The sequence below is a fragment of the Vanrija albida genome (assembly GCF_041260175.1).
Source record: "Vanrija albida strain AlHP1 chromosome Unknown contig_7, whole genome shotgun sequence".
Taxonomy (NCBI): Eukaryota; Fungi; Basidiomycota; class Tremellomycetes; order Trichosporonales; family Trichosporonaceae; genus Vanrija; species Vanrija albida.
This window is the reverse complement of record NW_027191426.1, coordinates 208,427-236,071: the sequence shown is the minus strand read 5'-3', so window position 1 is coordinate 236,071 and position 27,645 is coordinate 208,427. Positions and strand designations below refer to the sequence as shown.

General features: G+C 64.3%; 12 protein-coding genes and 1 non-coding gene across 13 annotated transcripts; 8 read left to right on the top strand and 5 right to left on the bottom strand.

Annotated features, from left to right (window-relative positions):
• Nucleotides 1-130: 130 nt before the first annotated feature.
• Q8F55_008526 (uncharacterized protein) lies at nucleotides 131-1,093 on the bottom strand (the record flags this gene model as incomplete). Its single annotated transcript, XM_069356921.1, has 2 exons — nucleotides 131-198; nucleotides 232-1,093. 2 exons carry the CDS (start codon nucleotides 1,091-1,093, stop codon nucleotides 131-133), a joined length of 930 nt encoding a protein of 309 aa, XP_069204858.1.
• Nucleotides 1,094-1,708: 615 nt separating this feature from the next.
• Q8F55_008525 (uncharacterized protein) lies at nucleotides 1,709-2,661 on the top strand (the record flags this gene model as incomplete). The annotated part of the gene is made up of 3 exons (XM_069356920.1): nucleotides 1,709-1,792; nucleotides 1,978-2,494; nucleotides 2,543-2,661. 3 exons carry the CDS (start codon nucleotides 1,709-1,711, stop codon nucleotides 2,659-2,661), a joined length of 720 nt encoding a protein of 239 aa, XP_069204857.1.
• Nucleotides 2,662-2,985: 324 nt separating this feature from the next.
• Q8F55_008524 (uncharacterized protein) lies at nucleotides 2,986-4,324 on the top strand (the record flags this gene model as incomplete). The annotated part of the gene is made up of 4 exons (XM_069356919.1): nucleotides 2,986-3,102; nucleotides 3,156-3,436; nucleotides 3,488-3,734; nucleotides 3,770-4,324. The coding sequence occupies 4 exons, from the start codon at nucleotides 2,986-2,988 to the stop codon at nucleotides 4,322-4,324; spliced, it is 1,200 nt and encodes a 399-aa protein (XP_069204856.1).
• Nucleotides 4,325-4,528: 204 nt separating this feature from the next.
• Q8F55_008523 (uncharacterized protein) lies at nucleotides 4,529-7,957 on the top strand (the record flags this gene model as incomplete). The annotated part of the gene is made up of 10 exons (XM_069356918.1): nucleotides 4,529-4,884; nucleotides 4,917-5,013; nucleotides 5,046-5,457; nucleotides 5,506-5,787; nucleotides 5,822-6,059; nucleotides 6,386-6,748; nucleotides 6,811-6,956; nucleotides 6,997-7,368; nucleotides 7,413-7,694; nucleotides 7,737-7,957. The coding sequence occupies 10 exons, from the start codon at nucleotides 4,529-4,531 to the stop codon at nucleotides 7,955-7,957; spliced, it is 2,769 nt and encodes a 922-aa protein (XP_069204855.1).
• Nucleotides 7,958-8,065: 108 nt separating this feature from the next.
• On the bottom strand, nucleotides 8,066-8,932 carry Q8F55_008522 (uncharacterized protein; the record flags this gene model as incomplete). Its single annotated transcript, XM_069356917.1, has 2 exons — nucleotides 8,066-8,829; nucleotides 8,866-8,932. The coding sequence occupies 2 exons, from the start codon at nucleotides 8,930-8,932 to the stop codon at nucleotides 8,066-8,068; spliced, it is 831 nt and encodes a 276-aa protein (XP_069204854.1).
• An 829-nt stretch (nucleotides 8,933-9,761) lies between these two features.
• On the bottom strand, nucleotides 9,762-9,848 carry Q8F55_008521. The gene has a single exon. It is a non-coding gene; the product is annotated as a tRNA-Asn (tRNA).
• A 681-nt stretch (nucleotides 9,849-10,529) lies between these two features.
• On the top strand, nucleotides 10,530-16,151 carry Q8F55_008520 (uncharacterized protein; the record flags this gene model as incomplete). The annotated part of the gene is made up of 6 exons (XM_069356916.1): nucleotides 10,530-11,738; nucleotides 12,053-12,321; nucleotides 12,357-12,514; nucleotides 12,560-14,004; nucleotides 14,440-14,575; nucleotides 14,638-16,151. The coding sequence occupies 6 exons, from the start codon at nucleotides 10,530-10,532 to the stop codon at nucleotides 16,149-16,151; spliced, it is 4,731 nt and encodes a 1,576-aa protein (XP_069204853.1).
• Nucleotides 16,152-16,320: 169 nt separating this feature from the next.
• QOR1_4 (quinone oxidoreductase) lies at nucleotides 16,321-17,398 on the bottom strand (the record flags this gene model as incomplete). The annotated part of the gene is made up of 3 exons (XM_069356915.1): nucleotides 16,321-16,608; nucleotides 16,650-16,989; nucleotides 17,037-17,398. 3 exons carry the CDS (start codon nucleotides 17,396-17,398, stop codon nucleotides 16,321-16,323), a joined length of 990 nt encoding a protein of 329 aa, XP_069204852.1.
• A 1,008-nt stretch (nucleotides 17,399-18,406) lies between these two features.
• Nucleotides 18,407-19,271, top strand: Q8F55_008518 (uncharacterized protein; the record flags this gene model as incomplete). The annotated part of the gene is made up of 4 exons (XM_069356914.1): nucleotides 18,407-18,644; nucleotides 18,682-18,880; nucleotides 19,015-19,076; nucleotides 19,108-19,271. 4 exons carry the CDS (start codon nucleotides 18,407-18,409, stop codon nucleotides 19,269-19,271), a joined length of 663 nt encoding a protein of 220 aa, XP_069204851.1.
• Nucleotides 19,272-19,473: 202 nt separating this feature from the next.
• Q8F55_008517 (uncharacterized protein) lies at nucleotides 19,474-19,742 on the top strand (the record flags this gene model as incomplete). Its single annotated transcript, XM_069356913.1, has 2 exons — nucleotides 19,474-19,513; nucleotides 19,555-19,742. The coding sequence occupies 2 exons, from the start codon at nucleotides 19,474-19,476 to the stop codon at nucleotides 19,740-19,742; spliced, it is 228 nt and encodes a 75-aa protein (XP_069204850.1).
• Nucleotides 19,743-19,905: 163 nt separating this feature from the next.
• On the bottom strand, nucleotides 19,906-20,808 carry Q8F55_008516 (uncharacterized protein; the record flags this gene model as incomplete). Its single annotated transcript, XM_069356912.1, has 1 exon — nucleotides 19,906-20,808. One exon carries the CDS (start codon nucleotides 20,806-20,808, stop codon nucleotides 19,906-19,908), a length of 903 nt encoding a protein of 300 aa, XP_069204849.1.
• A 714-nt stretch (nucleotides 20,809-21,522) lies between these two features.
• Nucleotides 21,523-23,188, top strand: Q8F55_008515 (uncharacterized protein; the record flags this gene model as incomplete). Its single annotated transcript, XM_069356911.1, has 5 exons — nucleotides 21,523-22,122; nucleotides 22,156-22,622; nucleotides 22,659-22,842; nucleotides 22,875-23,036; nucleotides 23,084-23,188. The coding sequence occupies 5 exons, from the start codon at nucleotides 21,523-21,525 to the stop codon at nucleotides 23,186-23,188; spliced, it is 1,518 nt and encodes a 505-aa protein (XP_069204848.1).
• Nucleotides 23,189-24,414: 1,226 nt separating this feature from the next.
• On the top strand, nucleotides 24,415-26,943 carry Q8F55_008514 (uncharacterized protein; the record flags this gene model as incomplete). The annotated part of the gene is made up of 5 exons (XM_069356910.1): nucleotides 24,415-24,718; nucleotides 25,118-25,259; nucleotides 25,622-26,619; nucleotides 26,667-26,847; nucleotides 26,886-26,943. 5 exons carry the CDS (start codon nucleotides 24,415-24,417, stop codon nucleotides 26,941-26,943), a joined length of 1,683 nt encoding a protein of 560 aa, XP_069204847.1.
• Between the last annotated feature and the right edge of the window lie 702 nt (nucleotides 26,944-27,645).

The following is a 27,645-nucleotide window of genomic DNA, read 5'->3' as shown; positions in this document are numbered from 1 at the left end:
GGGGGTGGCGTTGGACGCAGCCCGACCATTGGGCGGGTATGCACCATGCGCGTGGCTGACGCCCGGCCCAAGACACTTCATCTCGTTCTACAACCTCGGCCCCCGCCCGCCCCACAGCGCGAGCACCGCCCTACAGCTTGCTCGCGCTAACCGGGGCCAGCACGAAGCGCAGCCCGCAGTGGTCGCTCCAGTCGATACCTGGCGTCAGCGTACCCCCAACCCTGCACTCACCCTCCGCCAGCGTGCCCGGCTCGATGATCTCGATCTCGGTGGCGCGGACGCCGAACGTGGCCACCTTGTCGAGCCTGTTGGGCGGGAACGGCTCCTTGCTGCGCCCGTCCCAGTTCCACGTGAAGCCATCGTCCGCGCCCTTGAGTGCTACCCACTCGTCCGTGATCCCGTTGTCCGCACACAGGCTGTCGTCGAGAGGAAGGACGGGGTTCCAGTCGCCCGCGATCACGCCAGCGCCGGCCGCCTTGATGCTGGCCGTGGCGAGGGCGACCTGCGGGGGACGGAACGACGGGTCGTGCGCGAGCGAGTCGAGGTGGACGTTGACGATGCGCAGCGTCCCGGTCGGGAGGAGCACGTCGGCCGTGAGCAGGTCGCGCGCGTACCGCGACGGCAGGGAGGTGCGGAACACGTCCCCTACGCGGAGCGCGCGCGAGACCAGCGTGAGCGTCACGAACGGCTGGGGTACGCCCTCCCAGTCCCAGTGGGCGCCGCTGCCGCCAGGAGCCTCGGACGAGACGTAGCCCGCGCGCACGAAGGGGTTGGCGAGGATCGTCGCCGCCCCGGCCGCGTTAACCTCCTGGAAGAGGATGACGTCCGGAGCAGTGGGGAGCTCTGCGACCCGCGCGAGGAGGCACGCGGCGCGCGCCTCGGCCTGCGCGCCGAAGCCGTCAATGTTCCAGGTGACGAGGGTGAGCTGCTCTGGGGCGGCGGCGGCGGCGGGGGAAGGCGGGGCGGGCACCCACGCCGCGCCGTCGTACACGTGCCACTGCTGCGGGGTGATGGCGCCGCCCTTGTCGTGCGGTGCGTCGGGGCCGGAGGTCGACGAGGCCTTTGCGATGTACGTCTTGAGATCGAACGGCATGGTGGTGATGTGGGCGATGACAAGGTGGTGGGGATGCGCAAGTGGAGGTTGGTCGGAGTGGAGGCACGTTGTTGTTGCGGACTTGGCCCGACGCCGCCCGCGGCCGGCACGCTCTTGGCACGCCGCTCAACGCCCCGCGACGCGTCCGTCCTTTCTCGGGTCGACACTCGGCGTGCATGCCATCCCGGCGAGGTCATTGGCCTCCTCGGTGCGTAGGTCTGCTTCTTGGCGTCGACGATGGAGCTGCTTGTGCGCCATGGAGAGATAACCCACAGATGAGGCGGGGCCCCATCCTCGCGTTCTCGTCGGCGGTCCATCGAGGTCGCCACCGATGGCGCGCGCGCGTCAAGCAGCGCGGACACGCAAACGGAGAGGCAGAGTTGAGCATTGAGAACAGAAGACGTGCCGATACGCTGACACACGAGCACTCACGCCGAGAAGGAAGGCGTGCAGCGGGATGGACGCGTGTCGGCGCGTCGGCGCGAGGCGGCGATGGAGCTGAGTGGACATGCTCGCCGGCTTGTCTTCCTCGTCTTCCTTTTACACCCTCACTCCTCAATTACAATCTTCCTTTCACCACCTCTCTCACCATCTCAAGTCACATCATCAATCATCATGTCGCACCCGCACGACCACCCCGTCCACGCACCGGCCACACCCTCGCCGCTCCCGATCACCCTGGCCCTCACGATGACAACGGTGGCTCTGACGAAGACGAGGTAAGCGGCGAGTGTCATGTTGCAAGGTCTATCACTTCCCTTGCACCCACGCTACACTGGTGGACCCGTCAAGATCCACCACTCGAGTCACTTGCAACTCGAACAGCTTGCACTATCTCTTTCAGCGCTCGCTTTACCACAGAGATGAGCTGATGCGTGCAATAGAACACCCCCGATTGGCTCTTGGCAGCTCTCAAGGTTGTCGATACCGTCCACTCTGCTGTGGCCGGCGACGGCGGTGAAGGGAATGTCCTCATTCGCACCTGTGGCGTCGACGGCGGGATAGCAGCCATTCGTTCGGTGTTCACTATTCAGGCCAACACTCATGCCAACTCTTCCCCGCACCTGGGTGCTCTCGACCGCTACAGGGGTAAGCATGGTGCTGGGTTCGTCGAGTATGCCATCTCTACGGCATCTGCAATCGTCGCCTACATCGACGGTCTCGACGAGCTCCGCTCTATTGCCTACCGTTTCATCTACTGTTGCCTCAAGTCTCATCTCGACAATGCCACCGACGCCTCCCACTCGGAGTTCAAGGTCATCCTGGACGACACCGTGCGCATGGCCGTCGAGCAGTCCCAGGCCTTCCGCACCAATCTCGGCAACGAGGTGAACAAGGCCGAACAGAAGCTCAAGCACCTCGGTCTCATCGGCACGCTCGACGCTGGTGGAGTGGTCGCTGGTGAGAGCCACTCTCGAGATCCGTCGTCCCCGCTGACCACTGCTTCAGGCCCGTCGTGCGACAACAATCTCACCGAGGACCTCGGTCTCACCGATACGAAGGCGAGTGACGAGACGATGATGACCGGCCTCGACCTCGAGTCTGCCTTCTCCGGTGGGAGTATGTAGGGCCGCCGAGAAGTGGCTTGACGCCGCAGATGAAGGCTCCACTCCTGTCACCTTTGAGGGGAGTAGCTGAAGCCATGCATGAGATGAGCGCACATGTTGATAGTTTGGAGCACTACTGCATCCTGCTGCACTTTGGGGCGGATGAGTCGCACTGTGTGCGCCGCCGTGTGTGCCGTGAAACACGTCGCACGCGGACGCGACGATCCCAGTTGTGTCTTCCCTCTCGCCACCCGCCGCCACTCTCCCACTTCTCTTTGTAGTTCTCCTTTAACTCCTCACTCTTCACTCTTCATCCCTCTCACTCAACTCTCGCCTCACTTCACCATGACTGACGCGGCTTCTCGCGCTCCCCCTTCTAACATCCTGAGCGGCGTCGCCTTCCACGTCTTCAAGCACAACCGTACCGTTGAGTCGGTGCGCGAGACCGAAGCGATACTCGTTGTAAGTTGCTTCACTTGTCTTCCCCCCCCCCCTTCCACTGATTCCATCTGTAGCTGAACGGGGGTGTTGTAATAGGCTGCCCAACTTATGCGGACTACACCATCGTCGAGCTCGACAATCCCGAGGAGTACGCAAGCATTACAGTTGCGCCCGACTATCTTCCTCCCCAAGACGTCCAAGTCCGAGACGGGGATTTCGACTTCCTTGCAGGCGCAGCGCGCTTCGGTTTTCTTGGCGAGAGCGACCTCCGAAAAATTGTTCAGTTCAAGTTCATCGAGAGCTGGATCTTGCTCGGCGACCTTGACGAGACCGAGGCGGCCAGGTGGACGGTGAGGTGAGTGGCAAGCCTATCGATGCCTTCCTCCACTCTGTCCTGACTAAACAGTGTCCGTACCGCGGCCCCTCAGCGTGAGGTTACTTCACCGGCACCAAGCAACAAGACAGTCGGCCAGACCGGTCCTCATGCGTGCAGTGCTAAGCCGGTCGAGCTCGAAAAGCAGAAAAACACGACGCCCACGACGCCCAAGGTTGTTCACTCCGACCTCCACCTTCCCCAGGTCTTCGCCAACATCGGGCCCTGTTCTTTCTTTGTGACGGACGGCTGCTCCAAGGCGGTTACCGGCCTAGTGAAGGTGAGAACATAGGCAAGGTGCCACTGACATCCCAGAACATGGGCGGAACTCTGGAGGAGTCGACTCGAGCTCTAATCATCCTCGTCAAGCGCAAGGACAATGGTAGCCTTCCGAGCGCGGGCTCTTTCGGTATCCGCAGACTCCATCCGCTCGCCAAGGTCATGGATCAGCAGTTCGTGTTCGACTGCCTCAAGAACGAGATCTTCGAGGATCTCGCGCAGTACACGATCGCCCAGGTTCTTCAACCGACCATCGCAAGCACTCTCCCTTCATCCTCTTCATCGAATTCGAAGTCTCACGTCGCAGACACTGCGGAGCCGGGCTCATCCAGCGGCAGTAGCACCCGAGCTCTTCGCTTTGGCAATGGCGGCTCGGGCGACGGCCATCGTCACACACCTGCTGGCACTGCTCCTGCTGCGCCACCCGCTCCCACCTGGGATTGCCAGACGTGCATGCTGCCAAACCCAAACTCCGTGACCTCGTGCACATTCTGCGAATCCCCGCGGTCCTTCCCATCCACCGCGTACAAGCGCGGCCGCGAAGACGACGGGCGTCCCGAATCGTCGTCGTCCAAGGTCCGCCGCCTGTGAATAGATAAGTAGCCGAACCGTGCCTGACAAGCCGACCACCGAGGTCCGGCCGATCGTTTAGAACCGCGTTATTTATGTAACCGACTGAGTCGAATTGCTCGAGCTGCAAAACCGAGCCAAGAGATCTACTCCACTTTGTGCTCGGACTGACCCAGATACCACCGTGATGAACGCATCTCGTTTCACTCTACCCACTCACCCACCATGACAAAGACGCAGGTCGAAGCAAGATCATCGTCGTTCGAGCTGCGGCCGCTGCCAGCCGAATCGCCAGCACCGACGACAGCGCCGCCGACGCCAGCAGGCGACAGCACCGATGCACTACCCATCACAGCACGCGAGCTGCCCCCACTCCCACCCGTCGACCGGGGTGTCGGCGCCTGGTCGTTCCTCGTGGCCGGCACGGTCGTCGAGACCATCACCTGGGGCTTGCCGTACTCTGTCGGCGTGCTGCACGCGTACTGGGCGCACGAGATGTTCCCAGGCGACGAGGGCACTATCACGCTCGCCGCGACGCTACAGAACGGCATGCTCTTCTCAGGGTCTCTCCTCTTCGGGCCGTGAGTCGCTCCCCCGGTCGCGCTGACCGCAGAATCCTCGCCGCGTTCCCGCACCACGTCAAGATGATCCAGGTCGCCGGGCTGCTCGTCAGCATGCTGGGCCTTATCACATCCGCCTTCGTGACCAAGGTGAGGAGGTAGCGCGGCGCCGCTGACCCAAGGCCTGGCACCTCGTCATCACGCTCGGCATCCTCTACCCGTGCGCCGGGGCGCTCTACCTCCCCTGTGTGTCCATCATCTACGAGTGGTTCCAGGCGCGGCGCGGGCTAGCCAACGGCATCATGTTCTCCGGCGCCGCAGCGGGCGGCACCTTCTTCCCGCTGCTGGGCGGCGCGCTCCTCCACCGCTTCGGGCACAAGGGCACGATGCTGACCCTCGGGGCCATCTTCGGCGTGGGCAATGGCGTCGCGCTGCTCTTCGTCAAGCGCCGCATCCCCGTCGCACGCGTGGCGCGCGGCGCTCACCGCCCGCGCATCGACTACAGCTTCTTCAAGCACCGCAGCATCTGGGCGATGAGCGGGTTCGTCGTCCTCACGGCCATGGGCAACTTTATCCCGTCGCTGTGGATGCCGAGTGAGTGGGACGCAGGGCTCCCGGCCGCCGATCGTGCTCACGCCGCAGCCTTTGCCCAGGTCGTGGGAACCAAGAAGATCGCGGGGACAGACCTCGTCGCGCTCATGTACGCCGCATCGGTGGCGGGCAACCTGGCCACGGGGTGGCTGTCGGACCGGTACCCCGCCGGCTGGGTGGTGTTCGGCTCGTGCGTGCTCGCGTCAGTCGCGACGTGGACGCTGTGGGGCTGGGGCGCGAGCGACGCGCTGCTGATCATGTTCTGCCTGGTGTGGGGGCTCACGGCGCTGAGCACGGCGTCGGCGTGGAGCCGGATGATCAGCTACATCTCGAGTGGGTGCGCCGAAGGGACGAGCTGACGGGCCAGAGGACGACCTCACCCTCCCCGGGCTCCTGTTCGCGCTGCAGACGGGCCTGCGCGGCGGCGGCAACTTTGCCTCGGGCCCGCTCTCGACCGCGCTCCTCAAGACGAGCGTGCTCCAGGGTGCGGCGGGCGTGTACGGCTCGACAAACTACGGCGTGCTGCTACTCTACACTGGGGCGGTGACGTTCGTCGGCGGCCTCATCGCCGCCATGTTCCCCGTCACGTCGCGGCGTGTATCCACGTAGGTACGGCAGCTGCTAGTTGTACAGAGTGAACCGCACTCGCACATGCATAGACTGGACAAACGAGGTGCCGGCGCGGGATGTGGGGCATCTCCGCGATGCCGCGTTGCCGCACGTTCCGAGTCAAAAGTCGGGATGCCGGTGCTAGCCGCCGAGCCGCCGAGTCGAAGCGAGGTCGAGTCTCACGACTCACGACACCCAGCTCATAAACCAACGCGGCGCATGCATCGCCCACTCACACTTCAATGGCAACGAGCCTGCAGCTGCAAGTACTGACGCCGCGGGTGACCGCGCCCGAGGCGACGGCGGGCGGCTCGCTCGCCAGCACCCCAACGGCCCTCGCCCCGCTCGACACTGCCAAACTCGACACGCCAGAGGCCGACCTCGCGGCGCTCGCCATCGCGCCGTACGACCCGGCCTCGCTCGCACCAGACGGCACCGACCCCGAGTCCCCCGCGCCCGAGGTGACGACCTTCGCCCTCCCGCCCGTCGACGGGGGCCGCCAGGCGTGGCTCTTCCTCGCTGGCGCGACGACGTGCGAGATGATCGTGTGGGGCCTTCCTTACTCTGTCGGGGTGCTGCACGCTTTCTGGGTGGCCGAGATGTTCCCGGGAGAGGAGAGCACGGTGACGCTCGCTGCGACGCTGATGAACGGGCTGTTGATGGTCGGCGCTGGGTTCTTGGGCCCGTAAGTCTGGCTCCTCACCGCTCGCCCCCCCACCCGGCGCAGAGTGCTCACGCCGCCCGCAGCATCCTCGCGGCCTTCGCCCCGTACACCAAGTACATCCAGATCTTTGGCCTCGTGTGCGGCACGCTCGGGCTCGTCTCCACCGCCTTCGTCACGCAGGCCTGGCACCTGATCATCACCCTCGGCCTCCTGTACCCCCTCTGCGGTGGTGCGTCTCTCGTCCCCTCGCACCCCGCTAACCCGCCCAGCGCTCTACCTCCCCTGCGCGACCATCCTCTACGAGTGGTTCCACGCGCGCCGCGGCCTCGCCACGGGCATCATGTACTCTGGCGCCGCGGCGGGCGGCACCTTCTTCCCTTTGCTCGGGCACGCGCTCCTCAAGGGCGTGGGGTACAAGGCGACGATGATCACGCTCGGCGCCATCTTCGGCGTGGCCAACGGCGTCGCCATCATCTTTGTGCGCCGGCGCGTTCCGCTGCCGAAGCGCGCGCCGGGGGTGAGGGCGCGCGTCTTCCCCAAACTCGACTATGGGTTCCTGCGCAGGCGCGCAGTGTGGGCCATGTGCGGGTGGGTGCTGGTGACTGCCATGGCCAACTTCCTCCCGACGCTGTGGATCCCCAGTGAGTGGCGTGTTTGAGGCGGAGGGCGGAGCTGACGGCCGCAGCATTCGCCGAGGTCGTAGGGCCCACACACCCCAGCGGCACGTCCCTCGTCGCGCTGATGTACGGCGCCAGCATCGCGGGCAACCTGCTCACGGGGCACCTCTCCGACCGGTTCCAGGTGCGCTGGGTGGTACTCGGCTCGTGCGCGTTTGCGGCCGTCTCGGCCTGCGCGCTCTGGGGGATGGGGACGAAGGACGCGCTGCTCGTGGCTTTCGCCGTCGTGTGGGGGCTCACGGCGCTCGCGAGCGCGTCGGCCTGGTCCCAGATGATCATCTACATCAGCAGTGAGTGGGCGTGCGGCTGGGGTGTGCCGCTGACGCCGGCAGAGGACGACATGACGCTGCCTGGGCTGCTGTTCTCGATTCTGACCATGCTCCGCGGCGCCGGCAACTTCGCCTCGGGCCCCATCTCGACCGCGCTGCTCAAGTCCGGCGCGGTCGACGGCGCGAAGGGCGCGTATGCCACCAACTACGGCAGCATGATGCTGTACACTGGCATCGTGACCTTCGCCGGGGGGCTGACGGCGCTTATCTTCCCGAGCACGTAGGGCGGCAGCAACAAACGACATTGTACTACTTCTGGGCATGCATCAACAACTTGATACGGGACTGATCTTGGACGGCCGCTGACTCGTGTGCGAGCTGGCAGTGGCAGCCTACCCCATCAACGGCGCCTCGCGCATGTCCTTGTCCGAGTCGAGCCTCGCAACCCGCGCCACCTCGTCGGTCGCGCGCTCGCGCTTCAGCTGGCGGGGCAGCAAGCCGAGGCCAGCGACATACGCGAGCACCCACAGGCCCACAACCACCCCCCACCCAATCTTCCACTTGCCGCTGACGGCCCCGTGGCCGCGGTAACTCCACTCGCTCGTGAACCCGAGCCAGGCGACGGCCCACCCGAGCCCGATGGTCGCGAGCCCCAGGGTCCAGTGCACGACGTTGGCCACGCCCCGGCCGCCGCGCCGCGCTCCGAGCGCGTGCGTCGCGGCGCCGAGGAGCGCCTGGAGCCATACGAGCGCGAAGAGCGCCACCGCCGCCTTGCGGTGCGGCGTGTCGATCTTCTTGCTGCTGAACTTGGCCCACCCGATCGCCGCGGCGGCGAGGACGAGGCCCAGCCCGACGACACCTTGCACGACGGCGTGAATCGCGAACCACGTGCGCGAGGGGGACAGGCCGCGCATCACGCGCGCGGCGAGGACGCCCGAGGGGAGGAAGAGCATGGTCGCGAGCGCGCCGCACACGGCGTGCGCGAGCACCGCAGAGTGGGGGGAGAGGACGAAGGCAGCGGCCCCGCCCTGGGGGACGCTCGCCCCGCCGCCGTACGCTCCGCCCGCTGCCCCGGTCGCTTGGGACGCGGCGGTGCCGGTCGCGGTCGGCGCGTTGGTCGTGGGGTCGCCGTAGCCGTAGCCGTATTGCCGGGGCGCTGGGGTCAGCCGGTGTCGAGGGGCACGCAACGAACCGTTGGTCGCGCCGACCACCGCGGCGGCGGCGAAGAGGGTGATGCTTGTGATGGTGCTGAGTTTCATTGCGTGTGGCGAGCCACAACTGGGCGGTGCGCTCGCTCTTGTATACCGCCACTCCCGACGTCCTTCGACTACCCCGGACGGCCTCCGAACATCTGTTTCCAACCGCCGTGCTGCGGTTGGCGGTGCTACCCCCCCTCGTACGATATGCTTCTGGCAGAACAAAGACAGGACACGAGGACACGAGCTGAGGCGCGCCAGATCCCTCTTAGCAAGCGCACCGCCACCGCCACTCGGTGTCTACCAGCACCTCCACTGGCATGTATTTCCATCCGAGATCCGCCTCGGCGTCATGGTGGACGGCAGGGGAATGCGATTATTCCAGAGAGGCAGGCTGCCACACACACGGGCATGCCGAGCCCGGCGGGATCCCCGATGGATCTGATAGTGGCAAGATCCCAGAATAACGAGCGCGACGTCAAATTCGCGCGCGAGGCGGTGGTGATAGGGAGACCGGCGGGCTGCGCAGGCGAGATCCAAATGCCGCGTTGTTTTCTCGGCGGTCTGGTTGGCCGACCGTGGCCGCTGTGGTCCTCGTGCCGGCTCGGCAAGGTGACTGTACCTGAAGGCCCCCACCCCCACCGCCGTCCTAGACGCCGTGGCTTGATCGGCCGCCGAACGGCATCGTGCTGCCGGCTGGGGGTGCACAAGCGATGCAGAGTGGACGCGAGGCGCGTCGACGGAGGTCACCGGGCCGTGCCGCGCCGCGCCTCCACTTCCCCGTGGGGAAGGCGCCAAGAAAAACTCAGCGGTGCGAGCCAACCAACCTTCGGCGCCGGCGCTTCTCGGCGTCGGCGTCGCTTGCGGCGTGCATGACAAAAGAGAGAGATACCTGCCCCACACGGGCTCGAACCGTGGACCTCGGAGTTGTCGTCTGATGATAACAGCTCCACGCGCTAGCCAACTGAGCCATAGGGCAGATGAGTTCCTGGCACCGTGGTGCGGATTTTGAGCGGGCGGTGCGGTGCGAGTGCTGGTGGAGGTGGTCCACCTCGCTACCATCGCCCAACGTAGCGTGCATGGCGACGACACGCTGAACACATGGATGTAGGAGGGTGCACTACATCACCATCAAGGCCAGGCCGATGAGATCGGACGGCTGTGCGAGTCGAGTCGCCACTGTTATCAGCCGAGGTGGGCATGTGTCCGCCCGCCGCCAAGCGGGCGACGTCCAGTGCGCCAGCCAGTTTGCCACCCACTACTTCAACAACACCTACTACTCGATCTTTCGACAACCTTCAACCCACCCACCCATATCATGGGCCTTACAGCGAGTACCCCTGCTCACAAGCCCCCATCCCACCGTCTCACCAATCGCCGAGTCGCTGAACTCCCGCCGCAGCCCGTCCCAGGCGAGCCCGCGCCCCCTTCTTACAATGAGGCCGTGGGTCGCGGGCACACCGGAGATGGTACCGGCTGCAAGGCTGTCTCCCAAAATCAGCCAGGTTGTTCGTGCTGCACCCTTCACCGCGACGGCGGACCGTCCTCCACCCCCTGCGTACCGCCGCGGCTCCTCGAGGTCCCAGAGGACATCCTCTTCGGCATTGTCGACCGCCTCCCCGTCGAGGCCGCATGCGCCCTGCGGCTCACCTGCACCGCCATGAACACCTCCCTCGCCACCGACCTGCGACGCAAGCACTTCCGACAGATCTCCATCATGGGCACACGGGCAGGCGTCAGCGCCCTCCGGGCCATTGCGTCGAACCGGTTTGTTTCGCGTCATGTCGTCGAAGTGCGTATCAACACCGCCATCGTGGGCGACATGACGTCGGCCAACCCCACCTTCCACGACCAGCTCGCGCTACTCGAGCTCGACGCCCTCGACACAGGCATCAAGGTCAAAAAGGTCGGCCCGCGCGTGTATCCCGTCGCGCCGAACCCGCGCCCGTCCCAGCCGCTCGCCCTCCTCCTTGGCGAGGCGCTCGCACGCCTGCCCAATCTCGCCCGCGTGTCCACGCACTACTGGAACCCGCGGCCTGTGGGAGAGAACGCGACGGCCCCGCCGTCGTCCTCGGTCGGCCTCTGCGCCCTGCGCGGGAAGGGCGGCTTCATCTGCGGCGGACAGGGCAACCGGCCGTACGCTGCCGCGCTGTTCTGGGGCATCGTGCTCGCCCTCGCGCACGCCCACACCCCGAGGACGAAGATGGGATACCCCCCAATCCGGGCGCTTCAGTGCCGAAGCGGGGGTGTGACCCTCGCGTCGTTCCCCAAGGCCATGGTGCACCAGGCTCTGCTGGCCCCGGCGCTCGCGGGGTTGGAGGGGCTCAACGTCATGGTTCTGCCGGGCACAGACCCCGCGGCGGAGCGAGTCGCGTTCACTGCTTTCCTCAACCTGGCATCAAACCTCCGAGAACTATCTTTGCACGGGATGTGGACGACGTCGCACACGGGGGTGCTGGGCTGCCTTGCGGGCCCCAAGGCGGCGGTGCTTCCCTGCCTCGAGAGACTGGAACTGTTCACCCACGAGACGACGACCGAAGTCATGTTCCGCCTTCTCTCGACGACCCGCGTGCCGTGGGTCCGACTCAGCCAGGTTCACCTCCGCTGGGTGACGGGGGAGGGGAATGTGCGGTTCCCATCGTACGGGGAGAGGGAGTCTGCCTGGTCGTCGCTCCTGACCGCCGTGTCAGAGTACCACAAGGCCGCCGGCACAACGAGCGCTGTTAAGACCCTCGAGCTCAACGACGTCCATCAGTGGCGCAATGGGCAGTTTGAGCGGGTTCCCTTTCACCGCGGGCGGTCAAAGAAGCACCACCGAGCGCACCATTGCTTTATCATCGGCACGGGTGATCGCACAAACTTTGGAAGGGTGCGCAGGCTTGACGAGGGGGAGGATATCTTCCGCTGTGCGTCGGAGGAGCTGCGTGGTGTGGGTGGGTGATCCATAGGTGAGCAGCACAGGAATATGTTGTATGGGAGTGGCTTCAAGCACGAGCATCACGAGTCTCGGAGTAGAGCTGTTTCGTGTAGTAGTGCGGGAGGCAGTCTGTACCGCCAGCTGATCAGCTGACGCGGTGACTCGGGCCGCCAAGCCCGCTCTTCGTGGGGTTGTCAACAACGTCATCGGATGCCCTATCAAGTCACGCTTGCAGTTTCATCCACTCCACTCTCAATAACCCCCAGAACGCGCCATGGGCCAAACTACGGATGCCTCGGGTCAACCCCCACCGCGCGGTCGGATGCTTGGCCGAGTCGCCAAACTATTCGGACGGAAACAAGGGAACGAGCCCCAGGCATTCCAGCCGTCGGATGCTGGCCAGTCGCGGCCGCAACCTCAAGGCGCTCCTCGGTCTCAAGATTCTCCGGCGTATCAAGGCGCTCCCCAGGCTCGAGATGTTCCCCAGTCCCAAGATGCTCGCCCGTCACAAACCGCTCTCCAGCCCCAAGCTGCTGTGAGAGGAGGGAAGGCAGATGATCTTACAGCCAGCGAGGGTGGGACGACTGAGGCCAAGGTCGGCACGATCAAGACTGCGATGGCACACGAAGACCGCGCGGCTGAATCCTTGATAGCGAACAAGGACATTGAGGCTGCGCCTCTGATACCCAGAGAGGCCGGCGCGTCTGAGCCTGAGGCTGAGCTCGCCCGTATGTGCCCCCCGGCCTCTTCACTGCGTACATTAACCAGACCAGCTTCGCCGTTTGCCGACCTCCCGGCCGACATCCTCGTCGCCCTCGTCGACCACCTTGGCCTCAGTGCACAACTTGCCCTCCGACTGACCTGCGCGGCCGTGAACGGAGCGATCGCCGACAGGCTCCGGCAGGAGCATTTCCGATTCGTGTCAATCCTGAGCACGCTTGAAGGTGCTGCATCCCTGTACGACATTGCTCGCCACTCAAAACTCGCACCATGTGTACAGACGCTCAACATCAACACAGCCGTCATGATGAGTATCCATGAGCGTGGCTACGCTGGCCCGCAGCTGGATGAGCAGATCGCCTTCCTCGAGCTCCCGTCCAAAGGCACTTGCATGCAAATGAGAGACGCGGTGGCGCGGCGGTGTCCCGACCTGCCGACCCCGGAGCAGGGCAAGCCCCCACTGGTGTGCTTGCTCACCACGGCTATTGCCCGCCTGCCGAAGCTCAAGACCGTCGGCTCGATGTTCTGGCGCCCGAGCCCAATCTCCAAGAACGACTACGACCTCCCCGACCTCCCGACGTCCTCGCTCGGACTGCGCGCCCTGCACGAGCAGCACGGCGAAATCACCGACGACGAGGACCCGGTGCAGAGCGACGAGGTATTCTGGAACCTCGTACTCGGCCTGGCGCACGCCCACAGCGCGAGGACAGAGGCGGGCTACCCGCCAGTCAGAGGACTCACCTGCGCGGGTTTTGGCGTAGGCATCAGCTCGTTCCTCACTCGGATGCCGCACTTCGAGCTTATGGCGCCCGCACTCGCAGAGTTGGAGATGCTCAACATTGTGATCAATGCGGACACACACTCGGCGGACGCGATAAACGCACTCGCTGCCTTCCTCCGTATGGTCCCAAACATCACCGAGCTGTATTATCGCGGCCCACCCGACTGGCACCAGAAGGGCCGCCTGTGCAGCCTCACGTTGACGAACCCCCCTGTATTCCCCCGCCTCAGGGGTCTGGAGGTGCACAAACAGGAGACCACGACGGACGACCTGTTCCACATCCTCACGACCACCCGTGCAACATATGTCCGGCTCCATCAGATCAATTTACTCTGGGAGGAGGGCGCTGTTCCCTTCCAAAGAGATCCCTGGAGATCGCTTTTGGCGGCCGTATCGGAGCACCACAAGGCGGCCGGCACAACAAGCACTGTCATGTCCCTCGAGTTGAGCTGCATCGGGGAATGGGGCAATGAGAGGTCTGAGGAGGTGCTCATTTCGATCACCGATCGGGCTCCGAAGAGCTTTTTGGATGATGCCTTCTTCAACATAGAGGACAAGAGTGGCAACACTATCGCCCTCGCCAAACACTGTTGCTTTGCCATTGAGGGCGTGGAAGAATCCGGTCACTTCGGACAGGTGCGCAGGCTACACGAGGGCGAGGATACCTTCCGCTGCGCGTTGGATGACTTGCGTACCATGGAGGACCTGGAAGGTCTGGTAGGCAGATAGGTCTTCGGAAACAGCCACATCTCGACCTCGCCGATATGCACTCTCTTCGGGAGTTATTGGAGGGGAGGTGCGTCTGCCCACCCGCCTATGAAGATATGGGATTCAGCATCAGAAGGTCTCCTGGGTACTGTGGTCGAACGGCTCGGTGGGGTCTGCTGTTGGCCCAGGGTGGGGGAACCAGCCGGTGGAGGTCGTCCACTGCAACGTCGGAGGGCCGGCAGGTGTTAGCAGTTGTTGCAGGCGGTGCAGCGCTGTACATGTTGTTGGTGTGTTGCCCACCTGGGTCAGTTGACACGGTGACGGCAACGGGGAGCGATGCCCGCATATCACGAGTTGTCAACAATGCCACCGCCTACTTAAGTCCAGTTGCCGCTCAACATCACCCATCACACCGTGGACCATACCACGCAAACCCTCCCTCAGTCGACACTGCGCAATCGAACATCGGGCCGAGTCGCCCAGTTCCTGTCTCGAAGAGGCAGGAAAGAGCCTGCGCCTGTCCTTCTGCAGTCTCAAGACCGAGCAGGCAGGGCGCAGGGCCTGACAGGCGAGCCCGACAGTGCGTGGCTCCTCCACGGCCTAGCTAATGAGCCCCAGCTTCGCGGTTTCGCCAACTCCCAGAGGACGTCCTCGACATCATCATCGACGCGCTCACGACCATGGAGGCGCGGGCCCTCCGCGACACCTGCTCGACCATGAACAATGTAGTCGCCCGCCACGTGCGACGACGGTGCTTCTCGCACATCTACGTCCTGTGCACGCCTGGCGGCTTCACGTCGCTCTGGGACCTCGCGTCCGACCCGTGCGTCGCGCCCTACGTCGTCACGCTCCACATCAACACCGCTGTCGTCGGCGATAGCACGCAGCGCAATCCGGTCTTCTACGAGCAGCTCGGCATGCTCGAGGTCGACCCCCTCGATGCTGGGTTCTTCGCTCACGAAACATCCGACTACGCCCTCATCCCTGCGGTGCATCAGGACTTCCAGAATCAGCGGCACCGCCCCGCGCGCCGGTACCCCGAAGAGTCGAACCCCCGGCCAGACCTGCCGCTGGCCCGTGTGCTGGGCGAGGTGTTCGCACGCCTCCCAAAGCTCTGCAGGCTGCAGGCGGTTGGGTGGAATCCGAGGCCACCGGAAGGTGTAATCAACGAGTGGAAGCCCGACTTCTCGCTTGGAGCCCGCAGGCTGTACGCTCAGAAGGGCGCGATCGCCGGGGTTCAGACGTCGTCGTACACTGGTGCCATGTTCTGGGCGGTCGTGTTTGGCCTTGTGCACGCCCACCAGGCCAGAACAGAAGCGGGATATGTTCCGGTCACCGACTTCGTGTTCCCGTCCTGGTCGGTTAGCCTCCGGTCGTTTGCGGTCGCGATGAAGCACAAGGATGTTCTGGCACCTGTGATTGCCGACTTATCGAGCCTCTCCATCTGTCTCGAGCCGTCGGGTGTGGACGCGGCAGAGGTGGACGCGTTCGCCGAGTTCCTCAGGCTGGCACCACGCCTCCATTTGCTGTCATTACGCTGTGATAATCACATGTGGGAGCGCCAGCTCCTCTGCCTCGTTGGGCCGACGGCACCAGCACTTGCCCACCTTGTCGAGCTCGAGCTCTGCGACCACAGCACCACGACCGAGGTCCTCTTCCACATCCTCACCAACACACATGTAGTGTACGTCCGGCTATGGAAAATCCATTTGACCTGGGTGGAAGGTGTCGTTCCCCTCATCGGTACGGCCTGGAAGTCGCTGTTCACGGCAGTGTCTGAGCACCACAAGCAGGCCGGTACAAAGACCTCGGTTAGAATCTTCGAGGTGGTGGACCTCACAGAAGGGGTTCATGGGCATATGACGACCAGGTTTTACATCACCTGTCCGCGGCCCGACGACTTGTGCAATCGCATCATCAACGTCCTCAAGCACACCAACGATGGCAGCAGCATCACCGCCACCCAGCTCTGCGCTTTTATCACTCATGACTCTGGGCCTCGCGCTACCCTTGGAGAAGAGAAAGTGCTTGACAAGGGCGTGGATGTCTTCGAGGGTGCGGCGGGTGACCTGCTTGATTCTAAGACGTACCCTTGTATCGCAAGATATGAGCGAGGGGAATACAAGGCTTCATATCACTTTGACGTCGCCCAGTAGAAGACGATCTGGTTGGGACATGCACACAGTTTGATCTTCAATCTATTCATGGCCGCTGTTCGAGGTAACCACCTCGCCGAGCCCGGCCATGGTCGGGTCGCAAACTTTGCTATGCATCCGCTACAGATCTACGTGGATGCCAGGGCCTGCGAGTGTACCAGTGGCGTCGTTACACGAGCGTCGAGATGAGCTTGCCGCGCGATTCGCCCGAGTACAGCCTCATCCACGTCTGAGGCAGGTCCTCGAGCGAGCCAGGTACCACGGTGTGCGCCTTTGGCCCGTCGATCTTGCCCTCTGCGACCCACTTGGCGAGATTCTCGACCGCCTCGGCATTGGCGTCGGCGTAGTCGAGGAAGAGGAAGCCCTGGATGTCGATACGGTTGTAGAGCACCTGGCTCCAGTTGCGCAGGCGCAGCTCGCCGCCGTTGTACTGGTCCATCGCGCCGCACATGAGGATCTGGCCGTGGCGCTTGACGAGGCGAGCATGGCGTCGAGGACCGCGCCGCCGACGTTGTCGAAGAACACGTCAGCGTAGTCCGGCAGCGCCGAGGCCAGGTCCGCGGTGAAGGTCGCGCTCTTGTAGTCGACGGCCTCGTCGGCGCCGAGGGAACGCACCCACGCGCACTTGTCCGCGCCGCCCGCGATGCCGACGACGCGCGCGCCGAGCACGTGCTTGGCGATCTGGACCGCGACCGAGCCCACGCCGCCCGCTGCGCCAGACACGACGACGGTCATCCCCGGCTTGATGGGGCGCGCGGCCTTGAAGAGGCCAAAGTAGGCCGTGAGGCCGACCCAGCCGAGGACGTCGAGCGAGTGGAGGGGCGAGTCGGGGAGGGTTCTGGAAGCGGGCGTCAGCCCGCTGCATAATTCAACACGACAACTCACACTGCGTCGCCCGAGACGAGCGCCTCATCGACGACAGCGTACTCTGCCCACCCGGCGAGCGCGGCGACCTTGGCCCCGACGGCCCACTTGGCGCTCTTGGACGCGACCACCTCGCCGATGGCCGGCGAGCGGATTACCTCGCCCGCGAGCACGGGCGGGACGTAGAGTCGCGCCGGGTCCGTGTCGGCGTCGATCCAGTGGCGCATCGCCGGCTCGTGCGAGAAGGCCTCGAGGCGGAGGAGGACCTGGCCCTCGGCCAGGGGGGCGAGGGGGAGCGTCTTGAGGGCGAAGGTCGAGGCCGTGACCTCGCCGCGGACGGGGGCGGTGAGGGTGATGGCGCGGGTCGTGGTGGGGACGGACATTGTTGGGGTGTGGAGGGCTTGCTGGAGGGGCTGGTTGGGAGGGATACTCAGATCAGTGATCTTGGAAGGTGGGTGTGATGGTCGTTAGTCTCTCGCAAGCCCGCCTTTTATGCCTCGCCTCGAGCACAACGCCGCCACCGTCACCGAGCGTGCTGATTAACGCGTCGCAAGAGATGAGTAACACGCCGTCGTCGACGCCGTCGTCTTCGCGAGCCCACGCCGCTGGAGGGTGGAGCCGGTGGGCTGACGCCGAAACGCGTTTGATCTCGCCCGGAGCTGATATCGCCTCGGCCGGCTCGCTTGCCCCACAGCGCGCCTCTACATCCGCGCTCGCGTCTGGAATTCCCTGCTCGTGCCAATGGGGGTGCGGCGTCGCGGTCGGAGGAGGGAGATTGAGTGGTGGTTGGAGCGGCGCCGAGACGGTGTTGGCAATGGCCAGTGCGGGGCGGGGCGACTTTGCTCCGGGTGAGGGGGCCACGTGGGGTTACGTCATGGCTCAGATTGGGTTTGTTGACGCCGGTCGTGCGGTCGTGCTGATGGAGACGAGTGGGTGCGTGCATGCATGTAGAGAGTGTCGTTGCTTGCTTGGGCTACCTGTGGTCTGCTCGACTGCATTGTCGTTGAGCAGCTCGGCGGGCTGCTCAGCGCTGCAGCGCACGCGCTGGTTGGCGCTACGGCGCGGCGAGACAAACGGCGCCGAGGCTGGTCGCCACTGAGAGACAACCCACCAAGGCCACCTCCCCTCCCACCTCACCATCGCTCATCCAACTCACAATGGCGAAACTCTCACCCACCGCCGCGGACATAGTTCAAGGAGGATCGCCACCGCCGACATGCCCAGGCCATCTCGGCGACTCGACGTGCGGCAACTGGACCGACCCAGACGGGCGGACGCACCACTGGAGCGGGGTGGGGTGTCCCCCTGTTCCTGTCCGCCTCGCCACTACATAACCAGCACGCCAAGTTGCATCCCATCCATCTCTCCATTATCCATTCCACCACACCACCATGATCCTCCCATCCCTCCCCGTACCACCACCCCCCGAAGTGACACCACCTACCAAGCTCCCAAACGGGGGCATCAACGACTCGACAAAGGGGCACTGGACCGACCCGAACGACCCAAGCCACCCGACGTACGAGGTCATTCACCCCAACCCAGCCCGGATCCCTCTGAATTCGCTGGGCATACACTTCCCCGACTTGCCCGAGCCTCCATACCCCCCGGCTGACGAGCCATTCAAGTGTACGTGGCGCAGCAGGCCCCTCTGACGCAAGCGCAGGGCAGCAGGGGACTGAGCGACAGTTTCAATGGATAATCCGTCTCAACGATGGCGGCTGGAGCGATGAGATTAACTGGCCGCATCTCTACGCACGCTTCATCCTCTCGCACAAGGACAAGCGAATACTCCCCGAAGATATCGACCTGTACCAGTACCGTACCAGGCTCACGTGCTCGCAGCCCAACCGCAACTTCAGTAGGTGTGCCCAAGGGGATCGCGACTGACGTCGAGTCCGCTTCAGTGGCTGGATGTATCCCGACTGCGACGCGCCCAATCAAGAAATCTGGTTCAGAGTACCGTTGGTATCTGCGCCTGGTCGTGCTGACCCCGCAGCGAGGTCAAGAACGCCAACGACGGCTACTTCTTCAAGCTCGCAAACGTCTCCGACCCGAGCAGTGCGTCGTCGCGCGACGGAGCTGACCCCAGTCTCGTACTACGAGTCGGCGACGTTCCCCATCGGCACCCCCAGGCCAGTGCATGACGGTGATATGCTTCTCGCCGTGCTGGTGGGCGTGGGGCTCTTCCTCATGCTGCTCTTTGGCGCTTTGCGCGGGGCGATGAGGGAGAACCGGAGAGCCATCGAGATTTAGGCTGGAGTGCCCGCGTTTGAGTTGAGCAGCACCCTATGCAATCAGAGGATGTCTGCAGCACACCCGTGGCTTTAGAGATCCAGCCTCATCATGCAGGTGGACGAGCCAGATCGATGACGTACAAGATCGTGCCCAGTGCCTGGTGCTGTAGTTGAGCTCAAACAACTCCCACACCTCGCTCGCCTCTGTACACTCGCTCACCATGATCGCCGAGCTAGCATCCACCCTCTCAGACGCGACGGGTAGGTGTGCATCCGCGCCGGGCTGACTCCAGCCCACGTAGCCGTCGTCACGGCCGCGCTCAAGAAGCCGCACCCCGCGCCGGCGCCGCCCCCGCCGCGCAACTACGACGTGCTCATCGCCATCGGCACGGTCGTCATCATCGCCGTCACGGGCATCGTGTATGTGCTGCTGCTGGCGCTCAGGCGCCGCAGGGAGGGCGCGATTCAGCTCCCGGCCTCGATTGGATAGGGTTGGTTGGGGTGGCTGTTGTGTTGTACGCGACGAGTCGCGGCGCTCGATGCGAGCTTGACGGAGGGAACGTTGTATGGTACGCTTACTAACTTAGGCTACTTAGAACTTATGTTTACGACTGGTTTATTCGCGTGGCCACGGGGTCGAGGTGCCCACGCCCTCACGCAGCCTGGCCAAACCTGACGCGCTCGAGGAAGGTGCGAATCAGCGCCGCCACCGCCTCGACATGCGTCTCGAGGAGGAAGTGGCCCCCGTCGAGGAGATGCACCTCGGCATCGACGGCATCACGGGCGTACGCCTCCGCGCCGGCCGGCACGAAGATCTCGTCGCCCCTCCCCCACACCGCGAGCACGGGCACGCGGGACTCCCTCAGCCACGCCTGGAACTGGGGGTACAGGGCCACGTTGGAGCGGTAGTCGTACAGCAGGCCCACCTGCGTCTCGGGGCTCCTAGCGTTGTTGGCCTGGTCGAGCGCGTACGCCGCCGGGTCGATGCGGTCCAGCAGGGGCGCGGGCGTGCCGAGCGTGTACTGCCGCTTCGTGGCCTCGAACGTGAGCAGGCCCGCGAGGGGCGCGAGGGCCTCGTCGAACGCGGGCGTGCCCCTCTCCGTGGCCCAGAGCGTACGGACCGGCGCCCAGAGCGCGGCGCCGAGTCCCTCCTCGTACGCGTTGCCGTTTTGCGTAATGAGCGCCGTGATCGCCGCCGGCCGGCGGAGGGCAAAGCGCAGCGCCGTCGGCGCGCCATAGTCGAAGATGTACACGCCGAAGTGGGACACGCCAAGCGTGTCGACGAAGCCCTCGAGCGCGTCGGTGAGGTCGGAAAAGGTCAGGTTGGTCGGGTCGCTGTGCACCACGGTGCTGCCGAAGCCGGGGAGGTCGGGCGCGAGCACGCGATACTTGTCGGCTAGGGCCGGGATGAGGTGGCGGTACTGGTTCGAGCTGGAGGGGAAGCCGTGCAGCAGGATGAGGGTGGGCGCGGTGGGGTCGCCGGCCTCGGCGTACGCGAGGTCGATGCCGCCGCGGGCTGCGAGGGTGACAGTGTGGTAGTGCGTCGTGGGGGACATGGTGCTGGTGTGGTGGCTACTGTGGGGGGTGCGCTTGTGGAGCTTGCTGTGGATGTCTGTAGCTCAGCTGCAAGCAGGGTTAAGTACATGCCATCGACACGCCCGCTTGGTCAGACTGCCACACACACCGAGGGCACGATGACATCCACCGAGGGCGGGGGTCCCCGACGCCGGTGGAGGTGGATTGACCTCGCAGCGAGCTTTGTTAAGACAGTAGCCAGCAGTGGCCAGCAGCGACGAGAATAGCAGTGGACGACTTCCGCATCAGATATCGCGGTGGACGTGCTCCACATGGCCGGTGCGACCGCCAGATGGGCGTGACTGAGATAACGGCGGGCGGGGCCGACGGCGCGTGGCGTGGCGTTGGGCGAGGAATGGCCGAGGAATTCACCTCGCTCCTGCCTTGCATAACCTCCTCAATCTATCCCCTCCCCCTCCCCCCCCGCCGCCCCTCTCTCTCTCTCTGCTCGTCTCTCGTGGCCACTGACCACGCCGACCGTCGGCACCCTGCGAGCCGCAGAGCGAGACCCCGCCCCCGCACCCCCCGGCCTCCGGCCTCATCGGCTTCCCCCACACGTGACGTCATGCCGCGCTGCTCGACCTTGGTACCATGCGGTGTTGTAAGCTGCCCAACGTTGGCCAGCTTGGCGCAACAAACAGCATAAACATGTCTCGCGGCTCGTGTCGTGTCCATCCCCCCAGTGACAACTCACGATGCGCGCCCAGCTCGCGCTCCTCGCGCTCCTCCTCCCCCTCGCCAGCGCGTTCCGCCTCCCGACCGTGGGGGATGCGGTCGACTTTGCGAGCCTGCTCGTCGACGATCGCGGCGCCGCTGACACGGTCCTCGCCCCGGCGAGCGATATCACCCTCGCGTCCGTTACCGACGAGTACCACGTCCTCGTGAGCGCTGCGCACCCGCGGCACAAGGTGCGCGTCAAGAGCACGACGGGGTGGTGCGACCCGAGCGCGCGCTCGTACAGCGGCTACCTCGACGTCGGGGGCGGCAAGGAGCTGTACTTTGCGTACTTTGAGAGCCGGCGCGCGCCCTCCAAGGACCCGGTCATGATGTGGATCAACGGCGGGCCGGGCAGCAGCTCCGCGATGGGGCTGTATGGCGAGCTGGGCCCGTGTAGGATTAACCCTGGGCCCAAGACGGTCAACGATACCACGCCCAACCCGCACAGCTGGAACAATGAGGCGAACATCTTCTTCCTTGACCAGCCGATCGACGTCGGCTTCAGCCACGCGCACAACGGCCAGGTTGTGGGCAACGTTCATGACGCGGCGAAGGACGTCGTCGCGTTCATCCAGATTGTGAGTGGGGGCCGAGGACGGCGCTGACAGCAGTTCTTCGACACGTTCAAGGAGCTCGAGGGGCGCGAGCTGCACCTCTCGGGTGAGAGCTACGGCGGGCGATACCTCCCCGTGTTTGCCAGCGCGGTGTACGACGCCAATGCCGCCCTCGTCGACGCCGGCAAGACGCCCATCAACCTCCAGTCGGTGCTCATTGGCAACGGCCTGCCCGACCTCTACTCTATGCTCGAGTCGTTCCGCCTCATGGGGTGCCAGCAGCAGGAGGGCATCAACGGCACCATCCTCAACATTGACCAGTGTATCGCGCTCCGCGCCAACACGGCCAAGTGCCTTGAGATCACCACAAAGCACTGCCTCGACAGGTTCGAGCCCGTCGACTGCGCTATCGGGTTCGACTATTGCATGATCGAGGTCTTCTCGGCCTCGAGATGGGCCCATGTCAACCCCTACGACGCGCGCCTGCACTGCTTCCCCGGGGAGCCTGGGTGCTACAGCGTCTTGTAGGTGGCCGAGCCCGATCCCGCTGACACACCCAGCGACGATATCGAGGCGTACCTCAACCTCCCGGACGTCCAGCACAAGCTCGGCATCCCCAAGGGGTACAAGTACGAGATGACTGCCATCGATGTCGGCGAGCGCTTCCGCGGTGCGCTCGACTGGACCGGCAAGACATGGGAGTACGTCGCCGAGCTGCTCGAGCGCGGCGTGCGCGTCCTCAACGTGAGTGTGCGCGCGGGCCCAGCTGACGCCAGTACGCCGGCATGGTCGACTGGGTTTGCAACCACGTCGGGCAGGAGATCTGGATCGACAAGTTTGACTGGACGGGCAAGGCGGCGTTCAACGCCGAGAAGCTGGCCGACTGGAGCGTCGACGGCAAGAAGGCAGGCTACGTCAAGTCGCATGGCGGGCTCACTGTGAGTCGTCTGTCCAGCCCGCTACCGAGCAAGAGCTAACCCCCCAGTTCCTCAAGATCCTCGACGCCGGCCACATGGTGCCGATGGACCAGCCTGCCAACGCTGCGGCCTTTTTGAAGCAGTGGCTGGACAACGGCGTCGTCGGCAAGTAGGGTGTGGCTCCGTGGATCCGAGCCGGTCCGAGGCACTAGGCCAAGGTGGAGATAAATGCGAGACAGGTGCGGCCTTATGGCCCAGGGAAGGATCGACGTCGGGGGTCAGGGGAAGAGATTTCATAGTGATGGGAGAGCGCGTATATCGTGTGAGAAGTGATTCCAGATCAGTGGTGCTGCGGCTGCGCCACGCGCTGGCCTACGCGGCATGGGAGCGCGACGTCTGCCGTCTGCCGCTCGCTCCTCGGTCCGGGCGGCCCAGCGCAGCGGCGCGGGCTCGGCACGGCGCCGGGATTCCGCCTTGCCCTCGGACGGACGGTGGCAAACGGCGGACGGGCTCGACGTGCTCCGGGAGCCTTGGGGAGCCGAGGGGGCCGTTGGGGAACAGCCCGCCCGGAACCGTCAGCCCCGAAAGCTGTGCGCGTCGCCGCCCGCACCGCGGCGCGCGCCGACCGTGACAACCACGACAGTCACAACGCGCAACAGGCCCGTTGCTAAACGGCAGGGGAAAGCACCTCCGCCCGCCCGAGGAGGCCCAGAGGTAAACCCCGGGGGGGTGGGCACCGATCTGTCCACACGACGGAAAGCCGGGCAGTAGGGTTCACTTTCGGCAGGCTCGGGTGAAATGCTTGATGGACGGGGTACGGCACCCTCAAACAGCCGCCTGCGTCACAGAGCAGAAAATTACGGCACGTCCTCGCGGTGCTGAGACGCCAGGAGCAGGAAAAACTCGGTGACGACAGGGGGGATGAGCGCACCGCAGCGCAGGAAACTAGGTAGGTTGAGATGCTTGATGCGGGCGCTGCGCTGGCGGCCGACGGCTCCCTCGGGTCTCCCTCAGGTCAGCCACCGTTTATCGGCCACTACCGTGCATGAGCCAAGAAACCGAGTACAGGGAGTGTACTGAATCAGTGTCCTGGGCACTAACGATTGTTCCTGTTCCTGCGTGTTACACCTAGGGCAGGGGGAGTTGGGTGTTTTGCTCCTCGTTCGTTGGCTCGCTCGCTGCTCTCTCCCACACCTTGCCCTGCAGCTCCTCTCACACGGGCAGTCGGCCAGCCGGCTCCAGAGGCGACTTTACCGCCAAGCAGAGCGGCGCGGCCGTGAATAAAAGGCGCAGCAGCGCGCGCTCTTGGCCTCTTTCCCATCCCCCCCACTCTTGCAAGCTAGCCTGTGCAAGTCAACATCCCACTGTAGCTCTAGTATCCCATAGTCACTGGTTGACCATGTCTGCCCCTCCCCGCCTCGACACGCCCGCCGCGTCCGACCACGACACGGCGTCGGCCCACACGCCGGAAAAGGCCCAGCACCTCGCCGCCGAGGACAAGGCCATCACTGAGGGCCGTACCGCCGCCGACAACGCCTCGCTCATCAGCGACACGACCCTCATCGCCCAGCAGGAGGGCATCAAGCCCGCCTTCCTCGCAAAGGTGCAGGTCCTCAACAATGCTCTCGCCGAGATTGGCATGGGCCGCTACCAGTACGAGCTCTTCTTCTCGGGCGGTTTTGGCTGGTTTGCCGACAACATTTGTGAGTAGTTGTGGAGTGGGGGGTGGTGTTGGTGCATCCTGCTGCTGCGAGCGCTTGCTTGCTTGCTTGCATGCTTGCTTGCGCTGGCCGCCGACGCCGCAGACGTCACTTGGGTCGTGTGGCTGCCGAGGTGGTGCCGAGCAGCGGGCACTATGCAGGGTGGCCGAAAATGGTGACCGTGATTGCTGCTGTGCATTCAGGTTAATCAGGCTGGCTGCTGGCTGGCCGGCCGAGCGAGCGAGCAAGAGAGCCAAGGCAAGGTGTCAGTCAGGTGCCACCACCAGCCAACCACATGGCTCGCATCGCACCCGGCCTACCCTGCCCTCCGCCAGCTCTGCCTCTGCTCCCACCCACCCCCCCCTGAGATCGATGGGCGAGTTTCATCGCTGACATGCCTAGGGCTCCAGGGTATCTCAATTATCATGCCATCCGTTTCGTACGAGTGGCGCGGGCAACCCATGGTCGCCCTGGCCAGTCTGTCCCTCTACGTCGGCCTCATTCTTGGCGCCGCCTTCTGGGGATGCTCGTGCGACATTGTTGGGTGAGTACCAATCGCGTTGTGTGAGAGACGCGGGGACGCGGGAGAGAGACAGCGAGAGAGGCCATTGGGCAAGCGCGGCATGCCCAGTCACATGGTAACCAAGGTTACGGCCAACTTGTCCGGCCCACACATTGTGCCTGGAGGGGGTGGGAGGACTTCGGGTGACATGCCCACTTGGGCTGTCCTCGTCGTCACTCTGCGCGCCGCGGCCACTAGACGTCCAAGACGTGCATACCAGGCCACGTGCAGCAAGCGATGACGGCGCACTCTCCTCGCACTCTCCTCGTACTCTCTCTCGAGATTGCGTAGCGCGCTCCACCGCCGGCACTGGCGCCACTCGAATGCCCGGCTGACGTACACAGACGTCGTATCGCGTGGAACTCGACGCTCCTGATCGGCGGCGTGTTTGGTGCGGCCGCGGGTGGCGCAAACAACTTTACGACCTTCTGCGCCATGATCGCGCTCACCGGCTTCGGCGTCGGCGGCAACCTGCCCGTCGACGGCACAATGTTCCTCGAGTTCCTCCCCGGCTCGCACCAGTACCTCCTCACCCTCCTGTCCATCTGGTGGGCCATCGGTCAGGTCGTCGCCTCGCTCATCGCCTGGGGCTTCATCGCCCGCTGGGGATGCGACAAGCCCGAGCCCGGACAGTGGTGCCGCAAGGAGGACAACATGGGCTGGCGCTACACGTACATCACGCTCGGCTGCATGATGATCTTCTTCTGGCTCGTCCGCTTCCTCGTCCTCCCCGTCTACGAGTCGCCCAAGTTCCTCGCCTCGATCGGCAAGGACGAGGCCGCCGTCGAGGTCATCCACAAGATTGCCAAGCGTAACAAGGTCGAGGTCCACCTCACCGTCGAGGACCTCAAGCAGGCCGCCGAGCCCTACCTCACCGCCGAGGAGAAGGAGGCCGCCACCGTCCAGGAGAAGCCCTTCACCACCATGGAGCTGCTCAAGAACTCGATGCACGAGGTTGGATGGGAGAAGGTCTCGACCCTCTTCTGCAACCGCCGCCTCGCCTACTCGTCGTCACTCATCATCTTCTGTTACGCCGCCCTCGGTCTCGCCTACCCGCTCTACATGCAGTTCCTCGGTCTCTACCTCGAGGCGCGTGGCGCCGAGATGGGTGCGACCACCATCAACTCGACCTACGCGTCCTACACCTACCAGGCCGCATGTGGTATCCCCGGCTCGATCGTTGCCTGCCTGTTCGTCCAGGTCCCCCGCGCTGGTCGCAAGGTCGCCATGTCCGTCTTCACCGTCGGCGCTGGTATCTTCCTCTTCGCCCTCACACAAGCCAAGAACCAGATGCAGATCGACGCTCTCACTTCCATCGCTTCGTTTTTCAACAATGCCTTCTGTAAGTCGTCCTGCGTACACAATTCCGTGCGTCGCTTACACGCCCAGACGGTGTCATCTTCGGCTACGCGCCCGAGCTCTTCCCCACGCCCTCGCGCGGTACCGGCGATGCCCTCTGCGCCGCCGCCATGCGTATCACGGGTATCTTTGCCCCCGTGATCCACATGTGGTCGGACGCTGGCAAGACGCCCAACGGCCCCGTCTACGCGTCGGCCGGCATCTTCGTCGCGTGAGTCGCCTTGCACAGAGCCCCACTGACCCCCACAGGACCGGCCTGATCATGCTCCTCCTTCCCGTCGAAACCCGCGGCAAGACCGCTTTGTAATTGCGCTTCCGCCGCGCGCCGAGTGCAACGTGATGTATCCCGCTGAGTGCTCACCCAGTTCGTGTGGGCTTCTTGGCTGGATCCTGTCGGTATTGTAACAAACCTGTCTCCCGCGGCCTGTGTTGCTGCTCACTTGACCCTGCGCGTCTTCCGTTCTCGTCTCGGTGTGTCTGGCTTCTCGGGATAGGTGCGTCGTGGTATCTGCTAAGGCAGTCTGTTCGCGCGTGCCAAGGTTTGCGTCGGTTCGGGCTTGAGACTAGTGATATGGTTAGGGCTGGATAGTAAGCTTGGGCGCGGCTGGTACTGACGGTTGTGGCTGGGTTCAGTTGCGGTGTCAATGGTTGGGAGAGAGAGAGGACGCCGTACGCGGCGAGGTGAGTATCCCGTGCATGTGGTGGTGGTTGGGTGTAAGCGAACTGCGCCGGTGTGGGCGAGGTCCGTGTTGTCCTGTTTCTGTGCTCGTTCTCGATGCATTGTCATGTTGTCAAATTGCAAGGTGATGAACTGACACGAATGACCTGAGGACGCGCTCCTCCAAGCCTCCTCGCCCCTCCACACCTCGGCCAAGTGACATAGTAGTAGCATCTTCCTGTAGTCTGAGTAATGGTACGGAGGCCCTATCGCAGTCTCGAATATGCACAGGTCGGGGGGGTATAACGTGTCCTCCAAAATCCAAAACCAAAACCAAGAAGTAATATCAAG